At 38.9% G+C, this 23,481-nt stretch overlaps 1 protein-coding gene across 1 annotated transcript in view; it reads left to right on the forward strand.

Moving 5' to 3' along the window:
* POLD3 (polymerase (DNA-directed), delta 3, accessory subunit) overlaps positions 1-23,481 on the forward strand; it is a 68,501-nt gene that overhangs the window by 9,632 nt on the left and 35,388 nt on the right. The window contains exons 4-7 of the mRNA XM_006885579.1: positions 6,296-6,335; positions 8,345-8,477; positions 16,892-17,165; positions 19,811-19,880. Of these exons, the coding sequence (XP_006885641.1) occupies positions 6,296-6,335; positions 8,345-8,477; positions 16,892-17,165; positions 19,811-19,880 (517 nt within the window). The remainder of the gene's footprint in view (positions 1-6,295; positions 6,336-8,344; positions 8,478-16,891; positions 17,166-19,810; positions 19,881-23,481) is intronic.

A 23,481-nucleotide genomic window follows, 5' to 3' on the forward strand; every position in this document is an offset into this window, starting at 1 on the left:
TAATCTCATTTGAGTCTTAATGTATTCAATTTTCTGATCAGTCTTACCTTTTTTTGCTCCCCATCACAATTTATTTGTTAAAGAAACCAAGTTATATGTTGTAAATAATTTTCTGTGTCTTAGATTTTGCTGGTTGCTTTATCTTTGTGGTATCCTTTAACTTGCTTCTCTGTTTTGTTTCTTGTAAACTGGTATTTAAATTTAGAGCTTTATCAGGTTAGCTTTGGGTGCAAGTCCAGTATAAAGCAAGAGTACTTTATCCTGTAGTATCACCTCTGCAGGCACATAACATTTGGTCGATTAAGGTTTTGTAGTATTAGGGATTATCAGCCTTATTCATCCTTTTAAAAATTTCATATCATTTTCTAACTGGGGGTAGGAGTGGGGTGGGTGGAGAGAAAAGTGCAACAGTGAATGAATGGAAATCCAAATGTAAATGTTCACTGAAATTAATGAAAAAAAATTCCATATAATTTTCTAATGATTTTAGCTGGCGTTGATTTTTTTAATTGTCTAGAGCAACTTGGATGGAGTTCTGATGGTACAGTGGTTAAAGCACTTGGATGTCAACCTACAGTTTGGCAGTTCTAACCCATTAACATCTCCAAGGGAAAACAGTGTTGACAGTTCGCTTCTGTAAAGGCTGCCTTTCCTTTCTTGTTCTGTACCATAAAATTAGATCTGACTGGCACGGGAGGAGCTTGCCTTCCTTCTCCAGAAGAGCATCTGGTAAAATAACTGTCTTTTTGTTTGTTTGCTTGTTTGTTTTACTTCTGTAAAGACTGACAACCTTGGTAACCCTATTGTTGTTGAATGCTGTCAAGTCAACTATGAATCATAGCAATCCTATGAACAACAGGTTGAAACCTTGGCCTATCCTGCACTATCCTCATGATTTTCAGCATGTTCAAGCCCATTTTTACTGACTGTGTCAGTTCATGTTATTGAGGATCTTCCTCTTTCTCACTGACCCTCTTACTTTCCTCAGAATGATGTCTTTCTCCCCCAGGACTGGTTCCACTTGACAGCATGCTAAAAGTATGTAAGATAAAATTTCACCATCCTTGCCTCCAAGGAGCGCTCTATATTGCTTGGGGTATGATTCCTCATCTTTCTTCTGTGTAGCAGCTGCTGGATTTAAACCTCCTGCTTTTGGGTTGGCAGTACAACTCCTTACCCACTAGGCCACTAGAGATCCCTTTCTCCATGAAAAGTGTGTGTGTGTGTGTGTGTGTGTGTGTGTATGTGTGTGTTGGTTTCTTTTTAAATTCCTTTGGCAATTTGCAGTATATTTAGTACTTTTCCTAGCACCACAATTCAGACATCGTAGTTGTTTTTCTTTTTTTTTTTAAATCTTTCTTATTCATTATTCAACTTTCACATACTTAAGTGATTGAAAATAACATGACTTTAGTCAAATGTACCTTAGTCTTTAAACTGACATCCTTGCTCTCTAGTATTTTGGAGATGTCTATGACAGCAGATTTTCCCAATGTTTATACCTTTTGATCTCTTGACTATTGCTACCATGAATGTTGATTGTAGAGCCAAGTAAAATAAAGTTGTCGACGTCAGTCTTTTCTCCATTCACCATGATTTTGCCTATTGGTCCAGTTGTGATTTTTGTTTTCTTGTTGTTTAGGTGTAATCTATATTTAAGGCTGCAGTCTTTGAGTTTTCTTTAATCCTTTAAGTTTTCATCACACTCTTTTCACTGCCTCACTTTCTGCAAGCAGGGCTGTGTCATCGGCATAAAGCAGGTTAGTGATGAGTCTTCTGCCAATCCTGGTGCCATGTTCTTCATATAGTCCAGCTTCTTTAACTGTTTGCTTGGCATACAGATTGAATAAATATGATGAATGAATATAACCTTGGCTTAACACCTTTCTTGATTTTAAACCATGCGGTATCTCCTTCTTCTATTTGAACGACTACTTTTTGATCTGTGTACGAGTTTCACATAAGAACAATGAAATTCTGTTTTGTCTTATAATCTAACATACTGCCATAGAGTCAGTTTGAATTCTTAGTAACCCTCCATTGGTTTTCTGGGACTCGAAATCTTAATCAGGAGACAGCAGTTTTCTCCTGAGGAGTGGCTGGTGGATTAGAGTTTCTAGATGCTTATGCAGCTTTTTGATTAGCAGCACAGCACACTTCATACATTAGAGAGTATGTTAGAGAGAGATAATGTTCTAATTCTGTCATTCTGTTTTTATTAGCTGAAACTTTTGTCTAAAAGAAAACTAATCCACTAGCTGCTTCTCAGGATAGAGATAGACACTCTCTTCCCATGTGAGTGGGCATCACCTATGAGTTGGTTCCCACATAATGGCACCTAACAACTAAAAAGATCATGGAGTAGGCCACCAGCTGGGGCCCTGGGTTTTTGGATGCTCTGTTTTTCCTCCTGTGCCCAACTTAACAGGCACCCACTTAATTAGGTCCACTTCTTGTATTGTTTTGAGACCAGAAAGTCAGCTTTTCTACTCTATTGCTACACTGAACTATTGTCTGGGCTGTCCAGATTTTCTCCTGAGGTATCAATTACTTTGTTGTTGAGGTTCTTATTACAAAGTTGCCTAGGTTTTGAGCAATTAGTTTCTAATACTTCCCCCCCCCCATAAGCTCTGTAATTCTTCAGTTTTGCAGAATTTGACATTTTTTAGAATGCATGAAAATATACCAGTATCAGTAATTCAAGTTTATGATTACAAACATTTTACTTAGAGATTTATTTACTTTGTTGTGTACAATTGGAATAGACTTAATAGCTGACCCTCCAGTGGATTTTCAAAGACAGTAAATTGCATGGGGGGGAGATAGCCCATTTTTTTTCCATGAAGTTGCTGATGGATTCACAGTGCATGCCTTTGGCTTGTCAGTGCATCTCCTTATTATTAAGCCACCAGAGCACCGTTTTATTTACTTTGCAAAGCAATATAGTATTGCTAGCAGTATTACCAAATACAGGTTTTTGGGTTCTCCCTTTCCCTCCCACTCCACTTTCTTTGCAGGTTTTAGTTTGTTTGTAGAATCTAATGAACTAAGCATGTGCCATTAAATAACTATGTCTTAGAGTTCTTTGAAATAATTCCTTTCTATGGTTAAGGCAGGGAGCTCTTATGGCCTAATGGGAAGGAGTTGTGCTGCCAACACAAAAGCCGGCAGTTCAGATCCACCAGCTAATCCACAGGAGAAAGACGACAGTATCCTCTCATGGAATCTGCAGCTGCTTACAACTTACTGGAGGGTCAGCTGTGAGTCAGTTCTGACTCAGCAGTACAGACACCACCAATAGCGGGAAAGCCAAGGATCCTTGGTGATACAGTGGGTGGAACACTAAGCTGCTAATCTCAGAGTTGGTGATTTGAAAACATCAGCTACTCCTTAAGAAAAAGATGAGGCAGTCTACTGATTTAGAGCTTCAGAAACCCTGTGGGGCAACTTCTGTTCAGTACTGTCATTATGAGTCAGAACTGACTTAATGGCAGTGGAGTTTTATACCTAAGTCATAAAGCCCAGTTTGGTGTCGTGGTTGGTTCGAATCTACTCAGTACCTCATTAGCAGAAAATCTTATTAGTCTGCTCCCGGAGAGATTACAACCTAGAAAACGGTAAAGGCATTGTTTTTTGCAGTGTCACGTGGGGCCCCATTAAAAAACAATTCAGCAGGACCCACTAATAACATAGTTAAGTCAACTGAATATCTAGTTAAATTCAAATTTTTTTTTCACTTTGATTTTTTTAAAAAAGTTTCCTCTTTTCCCTTTCAAGTAACTCTTTTTTGTTGTTGTTGTTTTGTTTTCTTCCATTGTTTGTTGTTATTGATGGAAATATGCGGGGGTATGTGTATACATACATATGCCTCTTTTTTTTTTTAGCTGATAATTATTTTACTTTTTTGGTGAAAATATACTCATTCAATGGTTTCTAGATAGAATGATTAGTTATTTCTTCATATTGTGTCAGCATTTTCAATATTTTTTTCCTAGTTGTTTGACTCCCATCCTTGTTTATATTTTGCATATATTTTTCATATAAGCAAACTTACTTTCATAGTACCTACCTTTGTCAGGGTGCCTATCTATGTCAGCAAGCTCTGGTGGCCTAGTGACAAGAAGCTGTGCTGCCAACCCAAAGGCACATGGTTCAAATCCACCAGCTGCTCCTCAGGAGAAAGGCATTCAGCTGCTTTGCAATTTCCTGCCTCTCAAAACCTGCAGGCAGGTCAGCTATGTGTTGGTTTTGACTTGATGGTACATAACAAGAACCTTTGTTAGATAAAAGGTTCATAGTACATGCCCTAATTTACATTTTCTGTTTTATTTTGATTTACTTAACAGTAAATATTTCCATAGTAGCTAGAGAAATAGTCATGTGGTACTATATTGATAGACTTTAGTTTATTCAGCAGTCTCTTATTGATAAAAATCATTGCTTATTACAGCGCTGTAGTAAAGTCTTCGATGTGTGCATTTTTGTGTATATTTCCCCAGTGTACTGTTTTCCTTTGTATGCTGTAGGGACCGCTCCAGGGTACTGAAGAGCAATGGTGTCACTCTGGAGACTAAGGTGCATCTGATACAGGCTATGGTCTTTGCAATCAGTTGTTATGCATCAGAGAGTTGGACAATGACTAAGGAAGATAGAAGGAGAATTGATGCCTTTGAGCTGTGGTGCTGGAGAAGAGTACCCTGGACTGTCAAGAAAACAGACAGATTCATCCTAGAGAGGGTTAAACCAGGCCGCTCCTTGGAGACAAAGATTCTGAGGCTTCGTCTCACATCCTTTGGACATGTTGTAAGGAGGGACAGGTCCTTGGAGAGGGACATCATGCGTGGGAGGGTGGAGGGACGGCACAAGAGGGGAAGACCCTCTATAAGGTGGATTGATTCAGTGACTGGGGTAATTGGGATGGGTGTGTCAGAGGCAGTGCGATTGGCACAGGATAGAGCAGTGTTTAGGGCTGTTGTACATAGGGTTGCTATGAGTTGCAAGTGACTCGACGGCACATAACAGCAACTCTTTTCCTAGAAGTAAGATTATTGGGTCAAAAGTAAATGTGAATGGACTTTTGCTTAGCATTGCTACTCTACTTTTCTTAAAGTAGAATAAAGTCTATTCTTAGCATTTATATATAGTATCATTCATAGCAATCCTCTCTTCTTTCTTACTAATAATGTGTGAGAAAGCCCGTTTCTACATATTGTCAAACTTCATTTTGGTCTTTCTTATAGGTAAGATATAACTCCTCAGTCTCATTTTAATGTGTTGTGCTTTGAGTGGAGTTGAGATCTTTTCATATTTCAGGGTGTTTTGCATTTATTTTTCTGAACTATTTATCTCTTTCTTAAAGGGTTGTGAATCATTGTTTTCTCTGTTTTTAGAAACTATAATCTGGTGTAGTCAGTAGGGGTTGCATGCAAACCCAAAGACCTCACCCCTAGAGGTACAAATTCACCAGCAGCTCCACCTGTAACTCCACAGGAGAAATATAACCAGTCTCTTCTCTTGAGATTTACAGCGTTGGATACCCAAAGGAGGGTCAGCTGTGAGTTGGGTTGAATGATAGAGGTTGCAGATATTTTCCTTACTTTGTCATTTGTTTTTGTTCTTTGCTTGAAGTGTTTATTTTGGTTACTTAAAAGTTATTTGCTAGGTTTTGTGAAGACATATATTCTGGTGTATAGTGTAAGGAGTAAACCCGATTTTCTTTGATTCCATGTGATTATGCAGTAATTCTCATTATGTCACATTAAAAATTACTCTTTTCACCACATTGTTTTAACATGCTGTATGCTTACTTTTACATTTTTTAATTGTGATTTGTGTTAAAGTGTATAAAGTATGTTGTGTTTTGTTGTCAGCCATGCATAGTTTGTTTATAGCACTAATTACGGTACATACAAAGTCTGATTGTCTACTCATTCCACAGTGTTCTTCTCCTTTATCCATTCCCATAAAGTATTCACTGTCTTTTAATTTTCTACCTCAGGCTCTCACCCTTCAGTAATCATACTAGATTGGTTCTCTCCATATGTAAACCTGTCTCTAACTTTTATAACAGTAATCTTAGCTGTATGCTTTTTCTTCCATTATAGCATTGGTATTTTATTGCTCTCCCTAACCTTATTAGGGATTTTAAAGTAAAGAAGTTAAAAATTAATCTGACTTTATTAAACTATAAAATGTATTTTATCTCCACGTAAAATTGAATTATCAGCAAGCAAAACTTTAATAGTGTACATTTTGTATTAAGCAGTAATGAATCAAAACTGTTATTTCCCTACAGTGCCACCAGGTTGCAGTAGTGAGGGAAGATAAATTGGAAGGTAAGCGTTTTACTGATTGAGTAAATTTTTCCTTTTATGACTCCAGTGTAGGTATAATAAAGTCTATTCCTAGCATTTGTAGATATTATCTTTCACTATTTGACTGAAGAATCTTATCTTTTACTAGTTTCTGAAATGTTAAAATAGATATGTTAAAATTTAATATATCTGCCTCATTTCTCATTCTAAAATGCTAACAGAAACTGACTTTGTTAAAGCACTGTTACCAAAGGTTTTAGAAACTTGTGGCAGACATGCAAACAACTATCATGAATTCTATACAAATGCCATATAGAATCTTCATCGGCTGTAAGTAAAATGATAGCTTTTAGATATGTTTTATGCTCTATAATAGCTCTTTCCTGAAGAAAATGAATACTTTTTTAGAAATCAAATTAGTTAAGTTATAAATTAAAAATTTTCACCCATTTTAAAACCATTAATGCTGTTGTGCAATTTAAAAACACAATTCAGAAGAATTTTTAAACCAGTCAGGATCTTTAAGATCTTGAACTTATGCCTCGAGACAAAATCCTGCCAGTGAAGGTTGTTTCTTACCACATTTTACTTGGTGGTGTTCGGCATGATCATAACCATTTTCTTTTTAATTCCCATAGTTTTAGGCAAATAACCCATTGACTCATTGTGAACAGAATGCAACTGCCCCATATTAAATTCAATTCTGTACCTTTTTTTTCTAAGGGAGATATATAAATCTCCTTTCTTTCTTTTGTAATTCTTACTGTCATAGTTGACTGCAGTTCATAGAGTGGAAATGAGTCCTATCCTCCGCCATCCTCACAATCTCTAATGTACCCGAGCCCCTTGTTACACTCAGGTGTTATGTTAATCCACCTTGTTGAGGATTTCCTTCTCTTTCATGAACAGCTTTACTTTTCTCAGTATGATGTCTTTTTCCAAGGATGGGCTTCTCTTGGACAATATGCCCAAAGTCAGCTGCTACATATTTTCTTCTACCTGATTGGCTGGTGGCTTTCAGCTGCTGACTCAGTGTGTGCTTTAGTCATTGCACCACCATGGCTTCATTTTTTTTTAAAAAGAAGGTTTACAAATCCTACTGGGATTTTTAATACACTCATTCATAGACATTTTGTTTTAGAATAATAATTCTTTCTGATTAATTAATTAGTTGCAGTGTCTAATGGTGGCCTTGTCGATGAGTAGTTGCACTGCTAACTTAGAGATGGTACCTCTCAGGCAGTTCAAATCCACTAGTGGCTCCATGGGAGAAAAATGGACAATCTCCTCCTATGCAGTTTACCCCCTCCAAAAACCTACTGGCGGGTCAGCTATTAGTCAGTTATAATTCAACAACAGTGAGGGAGGTGTTTTTTTTGTTTTTTTTTTTTTTTTTTACTCAACCCTTTTCATGGCCATTGCTTTTCACTTGGGCTCTAGAATGGTACGCAAAGCAAGGTTTATCCCAGAGATATTTAATGAGCATCTACTATGTGCCAAACTTGTTTAGGCATTGAAGAAGCTCAACAGGTTAGGCATAATCTCTCCCCTCATGGAACCTAAAATTTGTCCCTCATGTTATTTTCTTGTATATTTCTACTACAGATTTATCTGTTTGATAGTGCTTTTATTAAAGAGTTACTTTCTCTAAAATAAAATTTAAATATGTGAGTCTTCTTGGATAGAGATTATTTATTCCCTTTAATTGTATGCTATTCTTCCTTGACTGAGTAAAAGGACTTTGTGGTCACCATCAATCATTTATTAATGTATACTGTGTATCCACTGGATGAGTGATAACATTAAAGGTACTATACTTATAACTGTATCACTACCACCTTCCTTGTCATAATGTTCTGTTGCAGACAGAGGGGTTGATGTTATCCTGTATATGTAGCTGTTTGGTTACTTAGAGCTATTTGGACTACCACAAACTGCAAATGATTTTAATGCAGAAGGGTTTCTTGTTAAAGTCTCTACGTGCTATGAAGTTTGTGTATTAACAGACTGCTTTTCCTGTTGATTTGTAGCGGTGAAGTCCAAGCTAACTGTGACTGCCAGCATCCATGTGTACAGCATCCAGAAAGCCATGCTAAAGGACAGTGGGCCTCTGTTCAATACCGACTATGACATCCTTAAAAGCAACTTGCAGAACTGCAGCAAGTGAGCTCATTAAATGTTCCTTGTGGGCTTCTTTACTAATTGATTTTGTAAGATGTTTACACAGTGGCTGCCTCTTAAGAGTGAATGCCAAGTCTAGTAAAACCCCATTTATCTTACAGTTAGACACATGCCTGGCTTTATTAGTACATCATAAGGTGAAAAATAGCAGCCACAACCCACATTGAAAACCCCTGTGGACTCCTCATAAATTTATTTCTCATATTTTTATCCTGTCGCTGCCACCAGAAATGTTTGTTGTACCCCTCATTACTCTCTTTCCCATCTCAGCTGTCTGAATCCTGTCCATCCAACTATTCCTAATTTGATAACTCCCAGCTTTTCTGATAAAAAGTAGCTTTTTCTTGAACTTCTATATTAGATCATGTTCATCTTTGTGACCTTTATAGCACAAGTAGATACCAGATTATAATACACGTGGATTTTAGAATTACATGGTCACAGGCTTTAGTTGTGGCTTTTTTCTCAATAGTTTACTGACTTTCGACACATTTTTTACCCTTTATAAATTTCAGTTTCTTAATTTTAAATTGAATAATGCCGTGCCTATTTTGTGGGATTCTATTGAGAGATTAGACGAATTCTTCAAAGTGTATTGAACACTGACTACTGGATAGGTACTAAGAAGAGGACTTCAATTCATTGAACAAATACCTGATAAGAGCCTATGACATACCTCCACTGTAGTGAGATTACGGCATAATAGGTGTTCATAGAGCTTGCGGTCTTGTAGGAGGCAGGCAGTTACAAAACGTGTGACAGTGATGTAATTAGGAGAACAATAATAGGAGTGAGCTCTGGTGGCTTAGTGGTAAGGAAATGGCACCGCCAACCTGAAGGTATACAATTTGAATCTGCCAGCTGCTTCATGGGAGAAAGATGGTCAGTCTCCTCCCATGTGATTTACTGCCTCTGAAAATTCACTGGAGGATCAGCTATGAGTCCTGACTCCACAGTACACAACAACAACAAGAGGAATAATAGTATGGGAAGATGTTGCCAGGCCATTTACTCTCCCACTTTTGGATAAATGTGAAAAGGTAAAACAGAGCAGGCTTCTTCAAGGATGTGAAATCCAGGTGGAAACTTACCTAGAAATAACTGGACAAAGGAGAAATGAGAGGGTTAAAGATAGAGTTGAGAGAGAAAATAGAGTGCTTATGAAGAATAACAATAGTTTCTTATGGTTTAACTTAGAGTAAGGTAGGAAATAATTAGAAATAACACCGAAAAAGTAAGCAAGAGTCAAATATTTCTGTGTTTTGATTGCTAGGATAAAGAGTTTAGACTTCCATTCAAGATTTTTAAGGCAATGGAGTAAAGTAATCAGAATTGCATTTTAGAAATATTACTTGTTTAGTATTGGACAGGAATAATCTGGAATCAGGGAAATGTGTCAGTGACCCAAGGTGGGAAATAGGCTTACCCAAAGTAATGTTGTACTGAAGATAGAGAGGCATAGGGAACTAAAGAGTCAGAAACATCAACACCTGGATATTGTAATAGTGGTTGGGGATGTGTATGGTAGGGGGAGGGATTTGTTCATGTAGTTAAAGAAGAAAGATGCCCATGTAGCTGACTTGGGCAACTTGATGGATTATAAGAGAATGAGTAAGCTTCAAAAGAGAAGGAAATTGAGAAATTGGATTTTGCACATGTTGAATTTGGGAAATCCATTGAGTTACACCTAAGATTAAGTCTAGAGCTGACCAATACTGGGTGAAGAGAAGTAAATTTTTTTTTTTAATATTTTATTATTTTTGTGTGAGTGTACCGTCAAATCAGATCTGACTGGTACAGGAGGAGATTGTCTCTCCTTCCCCGGCAGAGCATCTGGTGGATTCGAACCGTGCACCTCTGGGATTGTAGTTGCAGCTCCTTACCACTAGGCCACCAGAGCGCCCCTGAGAAGTAATTTTGAAATCATAGCAAATAGGTAAATTGGCTACATCAGTAAGTATAGTCATGTAGGGAGAATGTATAGAGACAAAGGTCAGAAAGTATAACTCCAGGCTACAAATACTAGCTGTTGTGCCCTTGAGTAAACTATTTAACCTCTTGGTTTCCTTATCAGTAAAATGGGGCTAACAGTTCTATCAACCTTATAGTAATAAAGAGAATTGGATGAATTAATACATATAAAATGTTAGAACAGTGTTTGGTGTATAGTGAGCACAGTTTAGATGTTAGCCACTTTTTTCAGATATCCTGAAAAAGTGGGGGTAATAGTGAGCAGTTTGAGGTAAGAGTAAAGAGAGTTCATGTTTCTATAGCTAAGTGGAGTTTTGAGAAGGTGGGCCTGGCCAATAATGTCAGATAATGCTGAGAAACCAAGTCAGATAGGAACTGAGAAATGTCCCTTGGTTTTACTGGTGGCCTTGGGTATATCCCTGGTAAGAGCATTTTCATCTGAGTTTATTACTGGCTTTGTGCTTACTGAGTAAATGGAATGAGAGGAAGAGATACAATCGGTGTAGAAACTCTTCACAGAAGATTTGACTGTAAAATTAGAAACAGAAGGTACGTGGCCTAGTGGCAAGAAGCTGCAACTACAATCCCAGAGGCGCACGGTTCGAATCCACCAGATGCTCTGCCGGGGAAGGAGGGGCAATCTCCTGTACCAGTCAGATCTGATTTGATGGTACACGCACACAAAAATAAAAATTAAAAAAAAAAAAAAAGAAACAGAAGGTACTAAAGAGTTACTTGGGTTTGAAGAAGCATATATACATTTTTAAAGTTGAGAATGACTTGTATTGTTAGGAAAAAGCCACAAGATAGAAAAAGATTGAATATATGGGGAAAGATAGGATCACAGATAGGTGATCACAGGTCCTTTAGGAGAAACAGATACATAATTTGAGTTTCTGTAAATTCCATTAGTTTCTGTTAATTCTCTTTTTACTACCACTGTATTGTCAAAAAGGAGCTCTGATGGCTGCTGAGTGCTAAGGAATTTCATTGCCAACCAACACAAAGGCACGTGGTTCAAATCCACCAGCTGCTATGCTGAAGAAGAATGGGCATCTTTCCCCGTGTGATTTGCTACCTCTGAAAACATGCTGGAGAGTTAGCTATAAGTTGTTTCCAACTTAGCAATTCAAAACAACAAGACACTTATTTTCAAAATGTTGCTCATTTAATAAGTAATAGTTGATTAAGCTAATGATGTTGATCTTCACTCTCTTGTCCAAATCCTATTGTTGTTGTTATGTGCCATCGAGTCGCTGGCGACTCATAACTACCCTATGTACAATAGCCCTAAACTCTGCTCTGTCCTGTGCCAATCACACTGTCTCCGATACTCCCATCCTGATTATCCTAGTCACTGAATCAGTCCACCTCATAGAGGGCCTTCCCCTCCTGCGCCGTCCCTCCACCCTCCCAAGCATGATGTCCCTCTCCAAGGACCGGTCTCTCCTCACAACATGTCCAAAGTATGTTAGACAGAGCCTCAGAATCCTTGCCTCCAAGGAGCCACCCGGTTTAACCCTTTCCAGGACAAATCTGTTTGTTTTCCTAGCAGTCCATGGTATTCTCAATACTCTTCTCAAAGGCATCAATTCTCCTTCTATCCTCCTTGGTCATTGTCCAACTCTCTGATGCATAACAAGTGATTGCGAAGACCATGGCCTGTATCAGACGCACCTTAGTCTCCAGAGAGACACCATTGCTCTTCAGTACTTTGGAGAGGTCCCAAACAGCAGACTTTCCCATGGCAATGCGCCTTTTATTTTCCTGGCTGCTGGTGCCAAGACTGTTGACTGTGGAGCCAAGCAAACTAAAGCTGTGTACAATCTCAATCTCTTCACCATCCATCCTAATGCTGCCAATTGGTCCAGTGGTGAGAATCTCTGTCTTCTTGACATTGAGCCTCAAGCCATATTGGAGGCTGCAGTCCTTGACCCTCTGCAGCAAGTGCTTCAGGTCCTCTTCAGTTTCAGCAAGCAGGGTTGCGTCATCTGCATAACGCAGATTGTTGATAAATCGTCCCCCAATCTTGACCCCACATTTCTCCTCATAGAGCCCAGCCTCCCGGATAATCTGTTCTGCATATAGGTTGTAAGGGTATGGAGATAGGATGTATCCCTGGGGTATGCCCTTCCCAATTTTGAACCATGCAGTGTTCCCTTGCTCTGTTCTGACGACTGCCTCCTGGTCCAAGTATAGGTTTCGCATTAGAACGATCAAGTGTTCTGGGATTCCCATTCTTCTCAGAGTCAGCCACAGTTTGTTATGATCCATACAGTCAAATGCCTTTGCATAGTCAATGAAACACAGATAGGCATTCCTCTGGTATTCCCTGCTTTCAGCTAAGATCCATCTAACATCAGGTACAATGTCCCTAGTACCACGAACCCTTCTAAACCCAGCCTGGACTTCTGGTAGTTCTCTGCTGATGTGCTGTTCCAGTCGTTTTTGTATAATCTTCAGTAAAATCTTGCTTGCATGTGAAATCAGTGAGATTGTTCTATAGTTTCCATACTCTGTTAGGTCACCTTTCTTTGGAATAGGAACAAATATAGATCTCTTCCAGTCAGTTGGCCAAGTGGTCGTTCTCCAGATTTCTTGGCACAACTTGGTGAGCATGTCCAGGGCAGCATCTGTTAACTGAAATATGTCAATTGGTATACCATCTATTCCTGGAGCCTTATTTTTTGCCATTTCCTTCAAAGCAGCCTCAACTTCTTTCATCACCGTAGGCTCTTGCTCATATGTTGTTTCATGAAATTCTTCTGTGTCTGCCAATTCCTTTCGATATTTATTAAATTTAAGTAATGTAGCTGAACACCATAAAAATGATGATCTTTAAAAAAAGAATATCTTGATACATTTATGTAAAATATACTGTTAGCGTTCAAATGTAATGTCTATTAAAATTTAGTTGTAGCATGTCAAACTCTCAAATCTTTTCCTCTAGCAAGTGAACAGGTAAGAAATTGACTCATGTTCAAAATGAAATTTGCACAGAAACCACTAATACGCACAGCAAGTAGAAATATATTAATAGAAAGCCCTTTAAAGGAACTTTACTTAAGTACCTGGAGTATTCCAGTAGAAATGTGAAGAATTTATCTCCAAAAAGTTTGTGTTTGCTTCTGAAAATTATGGAGCAGCTGAGATCTGACTCATTGTTTTGTGAGCTAAGAAGTGCTGTGACCAGGAGAAATAAAAAATTTAGTGCTGAGCAAAGATGCTTTGCTTTCCGGACATGTTCCCAAGCCTAACCTTGTCTGTTACTCTTTGCCAGTTTCTGATTCTGACCTTATGGTGTGGAATGCTGACCAAATGGAGAAAGCATTTTCTCGGAGCCAACCTTAGATGTTGACAATGAAAGAAAATATTGCTATTTTCCTTGCACAGAGAAAAACCATGAGATCAGAAAGGAAAAGCAGTAGGTGAAAGTAAATTACTTCCATCTGTACTTGATGCTGATACACAAACTGTTTGTGTTAACATGAGTGGGCAGTGATAAATCAGTGGAAAAATTTTAGAGCTGTAGACCCTAACTTTATCTGAAGTTACTTATGATACTAAATTATTTAGCTGGGATTTATTTTCCCCCTTACCTATTATTATATTATTATTATTACCCCCCCTTAGACTATTCTAGCTGTTAATCTTGAAGTTGTCCAGGTTGATCTGTAAGATAATTACTATTACCATATAGTTTCTTGACTTCTATGTTCTCTCCTGCTTTGAGATGATGTAGAAAGAGTAGTCTCACTTTCAGTGACTTAAATAGTCAGTTTTTCAACATACATTTCCTGTGTGCCAGGTCTTACACTGACTGCCTGATATAAAAAAAAGATAAATAAGACATTCTCTTTTGTTTTAAATTGCATTCTTCAGAGAAGCAAAACCAATGATGTAGATAGACATGCACAGAGAGTTTTATTTCAAGGAGATGACTTGTGTACATTTAGAGGCTGGAAAGTCTCAGGTCTATAGATCAGACCTCAAAAGAGGCATCAGAGGTTAGTGAGGCCAAGTTGCCAGCAAGAGGGCTTCAGAGTCTACTAGCTTCAGAGACATGAATCCAAAGTTGCAGGGGAACTGTGTTGCAGACGGCTGGCTTTGGAGACTGAAGTCAAACCCTGGAGTCCAAAGTTGGCATTAGAGCAGGCCAGTGGTTCAAGGCTGGAGCCCACAAGCCAGTTGGCCAGAAATGAGCTTGGACTAAAAGCTCCTTAGCTCTGCCAGAGGTCCAAAAATATATATATGGAACTTACTCCATTCAGGCCAAACTCCTGAGGAGACTTTCCCTTCATAAGACAAGGCCGATCATATATTTACAGAATAACATCTAATCTTGCCTCATTAACATCATAAAGATACACCATACAACACAAAAAATGGTTACATTATACTAAGGATTATGACTACATTGACCTACAATATTAACCTAAAACTATCAGTTTTTCCCAATGAATAAAAACAGGATAAAAGAAAATGTTCTTATTTATTAGAAAATTTGGGGAATTGTGTTTTAAGTATAACTCTTTGAAAATGCCAAGTTGGTTTCCCATATGTGATGTTACGTGGTACAGTTTTATGAAGGAGAGACATCTGCAGTGGTTAAGGAAGAAGAGATCAGTATTTCTTTTAATAAGTTATATATACATACATAACAAACTGTAGCTAACATTGAGAAGAATGGGAATTCCTGAACACTTAATTAATCATATACAAAATCTGTATCTAGATCAACAAGCTTTGTCAGAACAGAGCAAGGGAACACTGCATGGTATAAAAAGAAAAGTGTATCAGGGCTATATCCTTTAATCTGTATGCTGAGCAGATCATTTGCAAAACTGGACTTTATGAAGAGTAATGTGGCAGCAAGATTGAAAGAAGATCCATCAACAGCCTGTGTAATGCAGATGCCAAAAGCTTAGTTGCTGAAAGCAAGGAATACGAGGCACTTGCTTCAAAAGATCAGGGACTATAGCCTTCATTGTGGATTATATCTCAACATGAAGAAAACAAAAATCTTCTCCACTGGTCCAATAGGTAGCATATTGATAGATAAAAGATTGAAATTGTCAACAACTTCATCTTGCTTAGATCTACAGTCAGCGTCCTTAGTACTAGGAGTCAAGATCTGAAAAGATATATTGCACTGGGAAAATCTGCTGTCAGGGATCTTTCTTTAGAAAGATCTTTGAAGAGCCTAGTGTCTAAGCTGTGCCTGATTTAAGTGATGGTATTTCCAGTTAACTGCCATGCATCTGAGTGCTGGACAATAAACAAGGATGACAGAAGAATCAATGCATTTGAGTTGTGGTGTTGGAGAAAAGTACAGAATATTTAAAAATCCCAAACATATGTGTTGGAGAATGTGCAGCGAGAATGCTCTTTGGAGGAAAGGATGACAAAATTTTGTGTTACATATTTCAGGCATGTGAGGAAAGGCTGTTCTTGGAAAGGGACATCAAGCTTGGAAATGTACAGCAAAAGAGAGGGAGGTCTTCAGAGAGTGACTACAGCTGTGTGTTCAAGTGTTAGGGATAATAACGACGGTGGAGGATAGGACAGGATTCAAATCTGTTCATGGGGTCTCTGAGTTATATATGACTCGATACTTAACAGCAACTTACATCATGCTTTTTTACTGGCCTTGGACCAACTTCTTGTCTGGTGCTGGTATTACAACCTCTCTCCATGTTTTAAAGTAGAATTCTGATCAGGAAGAACCCCACTGTCATCATTTCTTGCATCTAAGTGAAAGTTTTTAAACAAAATTTCTAAAATCCATTCTGACACTAAAATTTTCTAATTTTATAGTATTCTCCTTGCTGTTGGAAGCAGGAGCGGCATCCACTTCCGAAATGGCTTGCTTCCGAAAACTCTTATGTACGAACAGTGCTCAGGCTGTTCGTTCATAGGGTCGTTGTGAGTCGTCTATGACTCGATGACATCAAACAACAACAAAAACATTGCTGTTGAGTCAAAAATAACTCACAATTACTCCTCTAGTGGGTTTCTGGGAGACTGTAAATGAGTGATGCAAGAGGAGATTGCCAACCTTTGTCCTTCTGAGTAGCTGGTGGATTCAGGAAGGGCTGCCTTTGGGATAACAGTACAACTTTCTATGGACTGCATCACCAGAGCTCCCTTTGATAGTGTTGTTGAGTCAGAACCAACTCTTACCTGACTCTGTAGTGGGTTTTCAGAGGCAGCAAATTACATCAGAGATTGTTCATCTTCTTCCTGAAGAGCAGCTGGTAGAATTGAACTTTGTGCCTTTGGGTTGGTAGCGCAACTTATTACCACTCTACTACCAGCTTCCTTTTGTATTAGTATGCTTGGTACATATTTTGGAAAAGAATTAAAATTTGAAACGAAGGTATTCAAGACTGCCATTCATTAAATGTTAACATTTCTCTCACTAGGTTTAGTGCCATACAGTGTGCAGCTGCAGTCCTTAGAGCTCCTACTGAGGTCTCATCTTCTGAAAAAGTTGAGCAGTCAGATCTTCATGTATCAAGTGAGACACAAACCAATAGTAAGTTGACCAGCAATGGTCATGGCCCACCTGCCTCCAAAGTGGTCTCCCAGCAGCCCAAAGGAATTATGGAATTGTTGGCCGCCAAAGCTGCTTCTAAAAGTCAAGACACTAACAAGGACAGCAAACCAGAGGCTAAAGAGGTAACAGATAAGTTTTTGGTTAGCATAACCCTACTGACTGCCACCAATGCTTCTTTTTAGAAATAGATGCCTTTCTAGTTCACAGTTATCTGTGAAAGCATTCATATTGCCAGAGGTTATAGGTTCTGCTTTTCTGATTTTTCTATATTAGTTGAATCTTTTTGATATTTGTTATTCTCATCTAAAATAGTTTGTTTTTTCTTTTCATAATTTTTCTCACTGAGTCTACCATCATAAAATTGTTATGAGAACTAGTTGATATAATAATGTGAGAACACCTTAAAAAATATAAAGTACAAAGAATTGTATATTGACATTATATCACTTTGAGAACATCTTGTATACTTTGCCATTTTTGCCAGGCTTCTAATAGACCTAATATTCCTTCTCTATTTTATGCCTTTTTCTAGATTTTTTTCCTTTCTCTTTTTGTTTAGTCATCTGAGTTAAGTGCATTGGCTTAAGACAAGCAACACACAGATAACTATTTAAAACAACCCTGTAAAGTATAATTATTGCTATTCTATTATTACCATCATTGTCATTTCCAAGCTTCTACTATGGGAAAGGAGAAGAAAGATGCAGAGGTATTGAACTTTTACTGTGTTCTGGTAGTTTGATCCTTGTTTTTTACTTGATTCTGTGGAGGAAATATTGCTATCCCTATTATATGTAGTGAAACTGTTATCTCAGCTTACCTGCACTTGGATCAAGAAGCAGTCCTCAGAACAGAGCAAGGGAGTGTGTTAGGGATGCATCCTGTCACCATACAGAACAGAGCATTCGGAAAGCAGGGCTTTATGAGGGGGAGTGTGGCATCAGGATTGGAAGAAGACTCATTAACAACCTACAGTATGCAGATGATACAACCTTGCTTACCAAATCTGAAGAGGACCTGAAGTGCTTGCTGCAAAAGGTCAAGGACTATAGTCTTCAATATGGATTGAAGCTCAACATCAAGAAGACAAAGAGATTCTCACCACTGGGCCAGTTGGCAACATCATGATCGGTGGAGAAGAGATTGACGTTAGCAATTACAGCTTGCTCAGATCCACAGTCATCACTCTTTACACCAGCAATCAGGAAATCAAAAGATTAATTACACTGGGAAAATCTGGTGTCATAGACTTCTCCAGAGTGCTGAAAAGCATCAGTGTCAGTCTAGAGACAAAGATTCACCTAATCCAGGTCATGATCTTCTCAGTCAGTGACTTGTTATGCTTCAGAGAGCTGGACAGTGACTAAGAATGTCAGAAGAAGAATAGATACCTTCAAGTTGTGATGGTGGAGAAGAGTCTTGAACATAACAAAGACTGCCAAGAAAAAAAATTGGTCTGTCTTGGAGAGGGTGAAACCATGTCTCTCCTTGGAGGTTAGGATTCTGAAGCTCTGCCTCACTTACTTAGGGCATGTGGCCAGAAGAGAACAGTCATTGAAGAAGGACATCATACTTGGAAGGGTGGATGGACTGTGTAGGAGAGGGAGACCCTGGATGAGTTGGATTGATAACAGTATCTGGGGCTATGGGGGTTGGTATGTCGAAATTAGTGAGACTGGCTCAGGGCAGGGAAGGGTTCAGAGCTCAGGGCAGGGAAGGGTTCAGAGCTGCTGTACATAGGGTCACTATAAATCGCAGGTGAATCAATGGCACATAACAACAATACCATTATGACAGGTTTGGAAGCAGGAGTGCATCCATTTCCTAAACAACGTGCCTCCAGAAACTCTATGAACTTTGATAAGTGTCGATGGTTGTAGGGGAGCTTTAGGCCTTTTGTTCACAGAGTCACTATGAGTTGTGCTTGACTCTAAGGCAATCAACAACAACAGAGGTCATATTGCTATTAAGTGTCAAACCAGGATTCAGACCTACTTTTGATAATTATAAGTGAAATGTTTTGGGATTCGCCCACCTGTTACCCCGTTGTGTACCATACTTCTTCAAACAAAATTGTTTTGAAATATGCTTATGCAAGGTTTGAAAGCCTGGCTGTCACTATTGACCACTACAAGGGATAGTAGAAGATCCTGGATAGAAGAAGGAAAAAGTGGAGCAGAACTTAAAAAAGGCCAGTCTTATTGATCCATGTAGACTGGTGGAACTCCTAAGACTATAACCCTTAGCCACTCTTCAATCCTGGATGAAATAAAACTCACACCCCTGGCTCAAACAGTAACCAAGGCTAAGGGGAATAGAGTGGTAACACCAGGGAGGAACCCACACTTCTAATAAGATTTAAAAAGTGGCATTTTCAGAAAGATAATGCCCAGAAGGCAGAAAGATTAATGGAAATGAGAATTTCAGGAGGAAAGTGCATTGTAAGTATTATAATTAATGCTGTAAAACAAAATGTGTACTAAGAATTGGATGGAAAACCAACCTGCTTTGTGAACTTACACTCAAACTTTAAAAAAGAAAACTTTTGAAACATTCATAGATTTGAATCTTATGCAAATTCTGAAAAAAATACGTTTTGGAGGTTAATACCAGATACTGTCTAGTCTGGGTTATTGATCAAAATTTGTTCTTATACACATGTGTGTTCTACACATTTTGGTGTGATTATAATAGAAACTGTGCCGTCACAATTATGTCCTAACATTGAAGATTGTTGATAGCCTAAACACTGGAAACAAATCATCTGTGTTTTCTATTCTTACAGACAGCAGCAGGCAGCAAGGCACTAGGGAAAGCAAATGTGATGAGCAATTTTTTTGGAAAAGCTGCGATGAGTAAGTATGGTCCAATAATACCCTGGATGGCTGCTCTCAAGTTTTGTTGTTGTTTTCTTAAAATTATTTTTAATTCAGTATGGATTGAAGCTCAATATTAAGAAAACAAAGATTCTCACCACTGGGCCAATTGGCAGCATCAGTATGGATGGTGAAAAGATTGAAATAGTTAACAGTTTTAGTTTGCTTGGTTCCACAGTCAACACTCTTGGTACCAGCAGCCAGGAAATCAAGAGACGAATTGCACTGGGAAAGTCAGCTGTGAGGGACCTCTCAAGAGTACTGAAGAGCAACGACATCAGTCTGGAGACTAAGGTGCACCTGATCCAGGCTATAGTCTTTGCAGTTGTGTGCTAGGCATCACAGAACTGGACAGTGACTAGGGATGATAGAGAATTGATGCCTTTGAGCTGTGGTGCTGGACAAGAGTGTTGAATATACCACGGAACAAACAGATTTGTCCTGGAGAGGGTGAAGCCGGGCTGCTCCTTGGAGGCAAGGATTCTGGAGCTTCATCTGACATACTTTGGGCATGTTGCAAGGAGGGACCAGTCCTTGAAGAGGGACATCATGTTTGTGAGAATGGAGGGACAGCGCAGAGAGGAAGACCCTCAATGAGATGGATCTTTTCAGTGATTGGGGTGGTGGGAGTAGGTGTGTCGAAGATAGTGAGACAGGATAGAGCAGTATTTAGGGCTCTTGTACATGGGGTCACAATGAGTTGCAAGCGACTCGATGGCACATAACAACAAATTATTTGTATTTATTTCTTTATTTTACTATTTGTGTGTGTGTACCATAGAATCATACCTGACTGGTATAGGAGTAGATTGCCCCTCCTTCTCCAAGGAAGCATCTGGTGGATGCTTCTGTGCCTTCTGGGTTGCAGCGCAGATGCTTCATGCCTTCTGGATTGCAGCGCAGCTTCTTGCCACTAGGGCAACAGAGCTCCCTGCTCTCAAGCTTTTAAGAGCCCAATCACTTCTCACTAATGTAGGATGTAGAAAATTATCTTTGTGGACTGTGTTATGCCAGTTGACCTTAGTATCTGCCAAGACTATGAACCTGAGCCCACAGATATACTATCACATTCCTTCATGGTTTTTGTTTATAGCTAAGAAGTTTTCCTAATTATCCCCTGTGTGCTCTACTATGAATATGTTTGTTGAACATGTAGATCCATGTTGTTAACCAGACACAGAATGAAAACGGGGACATGAGGAAATGAATTCTGAAAGAGGAATGCCAGGCAGAGGTCCTCCACAGCTTAGCACTGTGAAAGGTGACTTCGTTAGCTTTTCTATGGTTTTTATTTAGTTTAAACTAACATAAAAAAATTCCTATTTTGTGAGGCTATATTTTTGTTATACGTGAGTGTTGCCAACATAACAACAGCTAAGCTTAATTCTTAAAACAAGAGGAAGATAATTCCAAAGTTCAGGAATGGTGTCCCCTTCAGTGGGAGGCTGGGCGGAATCTTCTGTTTGTAGAGGGCATCCAAATCTCCTCTGGAGAGTTGGACCAAATTCTCTGTTTGTAGAGGCTCCCTAACCAGCCTGGACTCTGATTTCAGATGTGACCCAGCTATTACTATGCTTACCTATTCACAGATTCATATGTAGAAACATCAGAAGTTGTACTACCAATCCAAAGGCAGGCAGGTGGTATAAATCCACCGGCTCTTTGACTGAAGAAAAATCTCCTGTGTAGTTTTACTGCCTCTCAAAATCTTCTGGAGGATCAGCTAAGAGTCAGTGAATTTCAACTCAAAAGCAGTAAGTGGACTTGAGTTGATGTATTTGTGAGTGACAGGAAAAGTCTCCATCAAACCTGTGTATAACTTGTAGATGTTATCCCATTTAAGACATAAACACTAGAAGTAGCATAAGAGTTAAACAAGTAATTTTTTTCTCTCAAAAGTACTTAAGATGTAAATATCTATTCCTTATAAATGGAGAAAGTCATACTGTATAGAAATTTATATTCATTCAACAAATAACGTTTTGAGCCCCAGCTGTGTGCTTCTTGTTGATATGTACTCTTGCATGGGAACCAACCCTTAGCTGACTCTCCAGCAGGTTTTCAGAGGCTGTAAATTGGATAGGAAGATATTGTCTATCTTTCTTCCACAGAGTAGCTGATGGATTTGAACCACATGCTTTTTGGTTGGCAGTGCAATTCCTTACCACTAAGCCACCAGGGTTCCCTCCTCTGTACTTTGTACAGGTGATAAAATAACCTTTATAGTGTTCTGAGAGAGAAAGCAAACAAACACAGTGGGGAGGGGGGAAGTTAATGATTGTAACTGCAAGGCAGAAAGTAAGAGATGTTGGGATAGAATATAATTGGGGGGCAGATCTTAATAATATAACGAATTGTTTACTTCCTAAAAGAATGTGGTGGTGAGTTGTCGAATCTGAACTGACTCAGCTCCAAGTTTTCAGAGGCAGTATATCACACAGGAGGAGATTGCTCATCTTTCTCCCACAGAGCAGCTGTGAATGAGTGACTTTGGGTTGGCAGTGCAATCCTTACTACTAAGCCAACAGAGTACCCTTTAGGGCTCCAATAGAGAAGCTGGACTTTATGAAGAAGAATGTGTCATCAAGATTGGAAGAAGACTCATCACTAAACTGTATTGTGCAGATGAAACAGCTTTGCTTGCTGAAAACGAGAAGGACTTGAGGCAAAAGATCAAGGACTGCAGTCTTTAATATGGATTACATCACCAAATTATGAAAACAAAAATCCGCCCCCTGCCCCCGGCCAATAGGCAACATCATAATAGGAAAGATTGAAATTGTCAATAATTTCATCTTACTTGAGTCCATAATCAAAACCCTTGGTACCAACAATCGAGAGATAATGCTGTCTAAAGACCTTTCCAAAGTCCTGAAGAGCAGTGATGTCAGTTTAAAGAGTAAGGTGTACCTGATTCAAGCCATGGTTTTTTTCCAGTCACCTGCTATGCATCTAACAAGAGCTGGGCAGAATAAGGATGACAGAAGAAAACTTGATGCCTGGAGTTACGATGTTAGAGAAGAGTCCATTCTATGTACTGCCAAGAGAACAAACAAATGTCTTAGAGAAAGGGAAACCGAATGCTCCTTGGAGGCAAGAATGACAAAGCTTTGTCTTACATACTTTGTTAGGAGAGGCTCTTCCTTGGAGAGAGACCTCATGAAGATCCTTAGCAAGATGAATTGATAAACTGTGTATGGCATTGGGTTCAAGCGTGTTGGGGATGATAAGGATGATGCGGGTGGGGGGGCGACGACAAAGTTTAGATCTGTTTTTCTTAGGGTCACTGTGAGTCATATGTAACTTGGTGGCATCTAGCAACAACAACAAAAAGAATAGTTCTGATGGCCTATGGATAGGGAATTGAGTTGTGCTGCCAACTCAAGGTGGATAGTGTGGTCCACCAACTGCTCCAATGGAGAAAGATTGGCAGTGTCCTCCTGTGCTATTTATAGCCTCTTGAAAGCCCTTTGGAAGGAGTCAATTCTGACTTGACAGCAATGAATGAAAAGGAATGGAAACAAAGTTGATTTAATAATTTTTTTTTCAAGATTAAATGTTTAGAGCAAAATTGTGAATG

This window comes from Elephantulus edwardii, unplaced genomic scaffold (genome assembly GCF_000299155.1).
Source record: "Elephantulus edwardii isolate Elephantulus edwardi_28Jun2011 unplaced genomic scaffold, EleEdw1.0 scaffold00044, whole genome shotgun sequence".
Classification (NCBI taxonomy): Eukaryota; Metazoa; Chordata; class Mammalia; order Macroscelidea; family Macroscelididae; genus Elephantulus; species Elephantulus edwardii.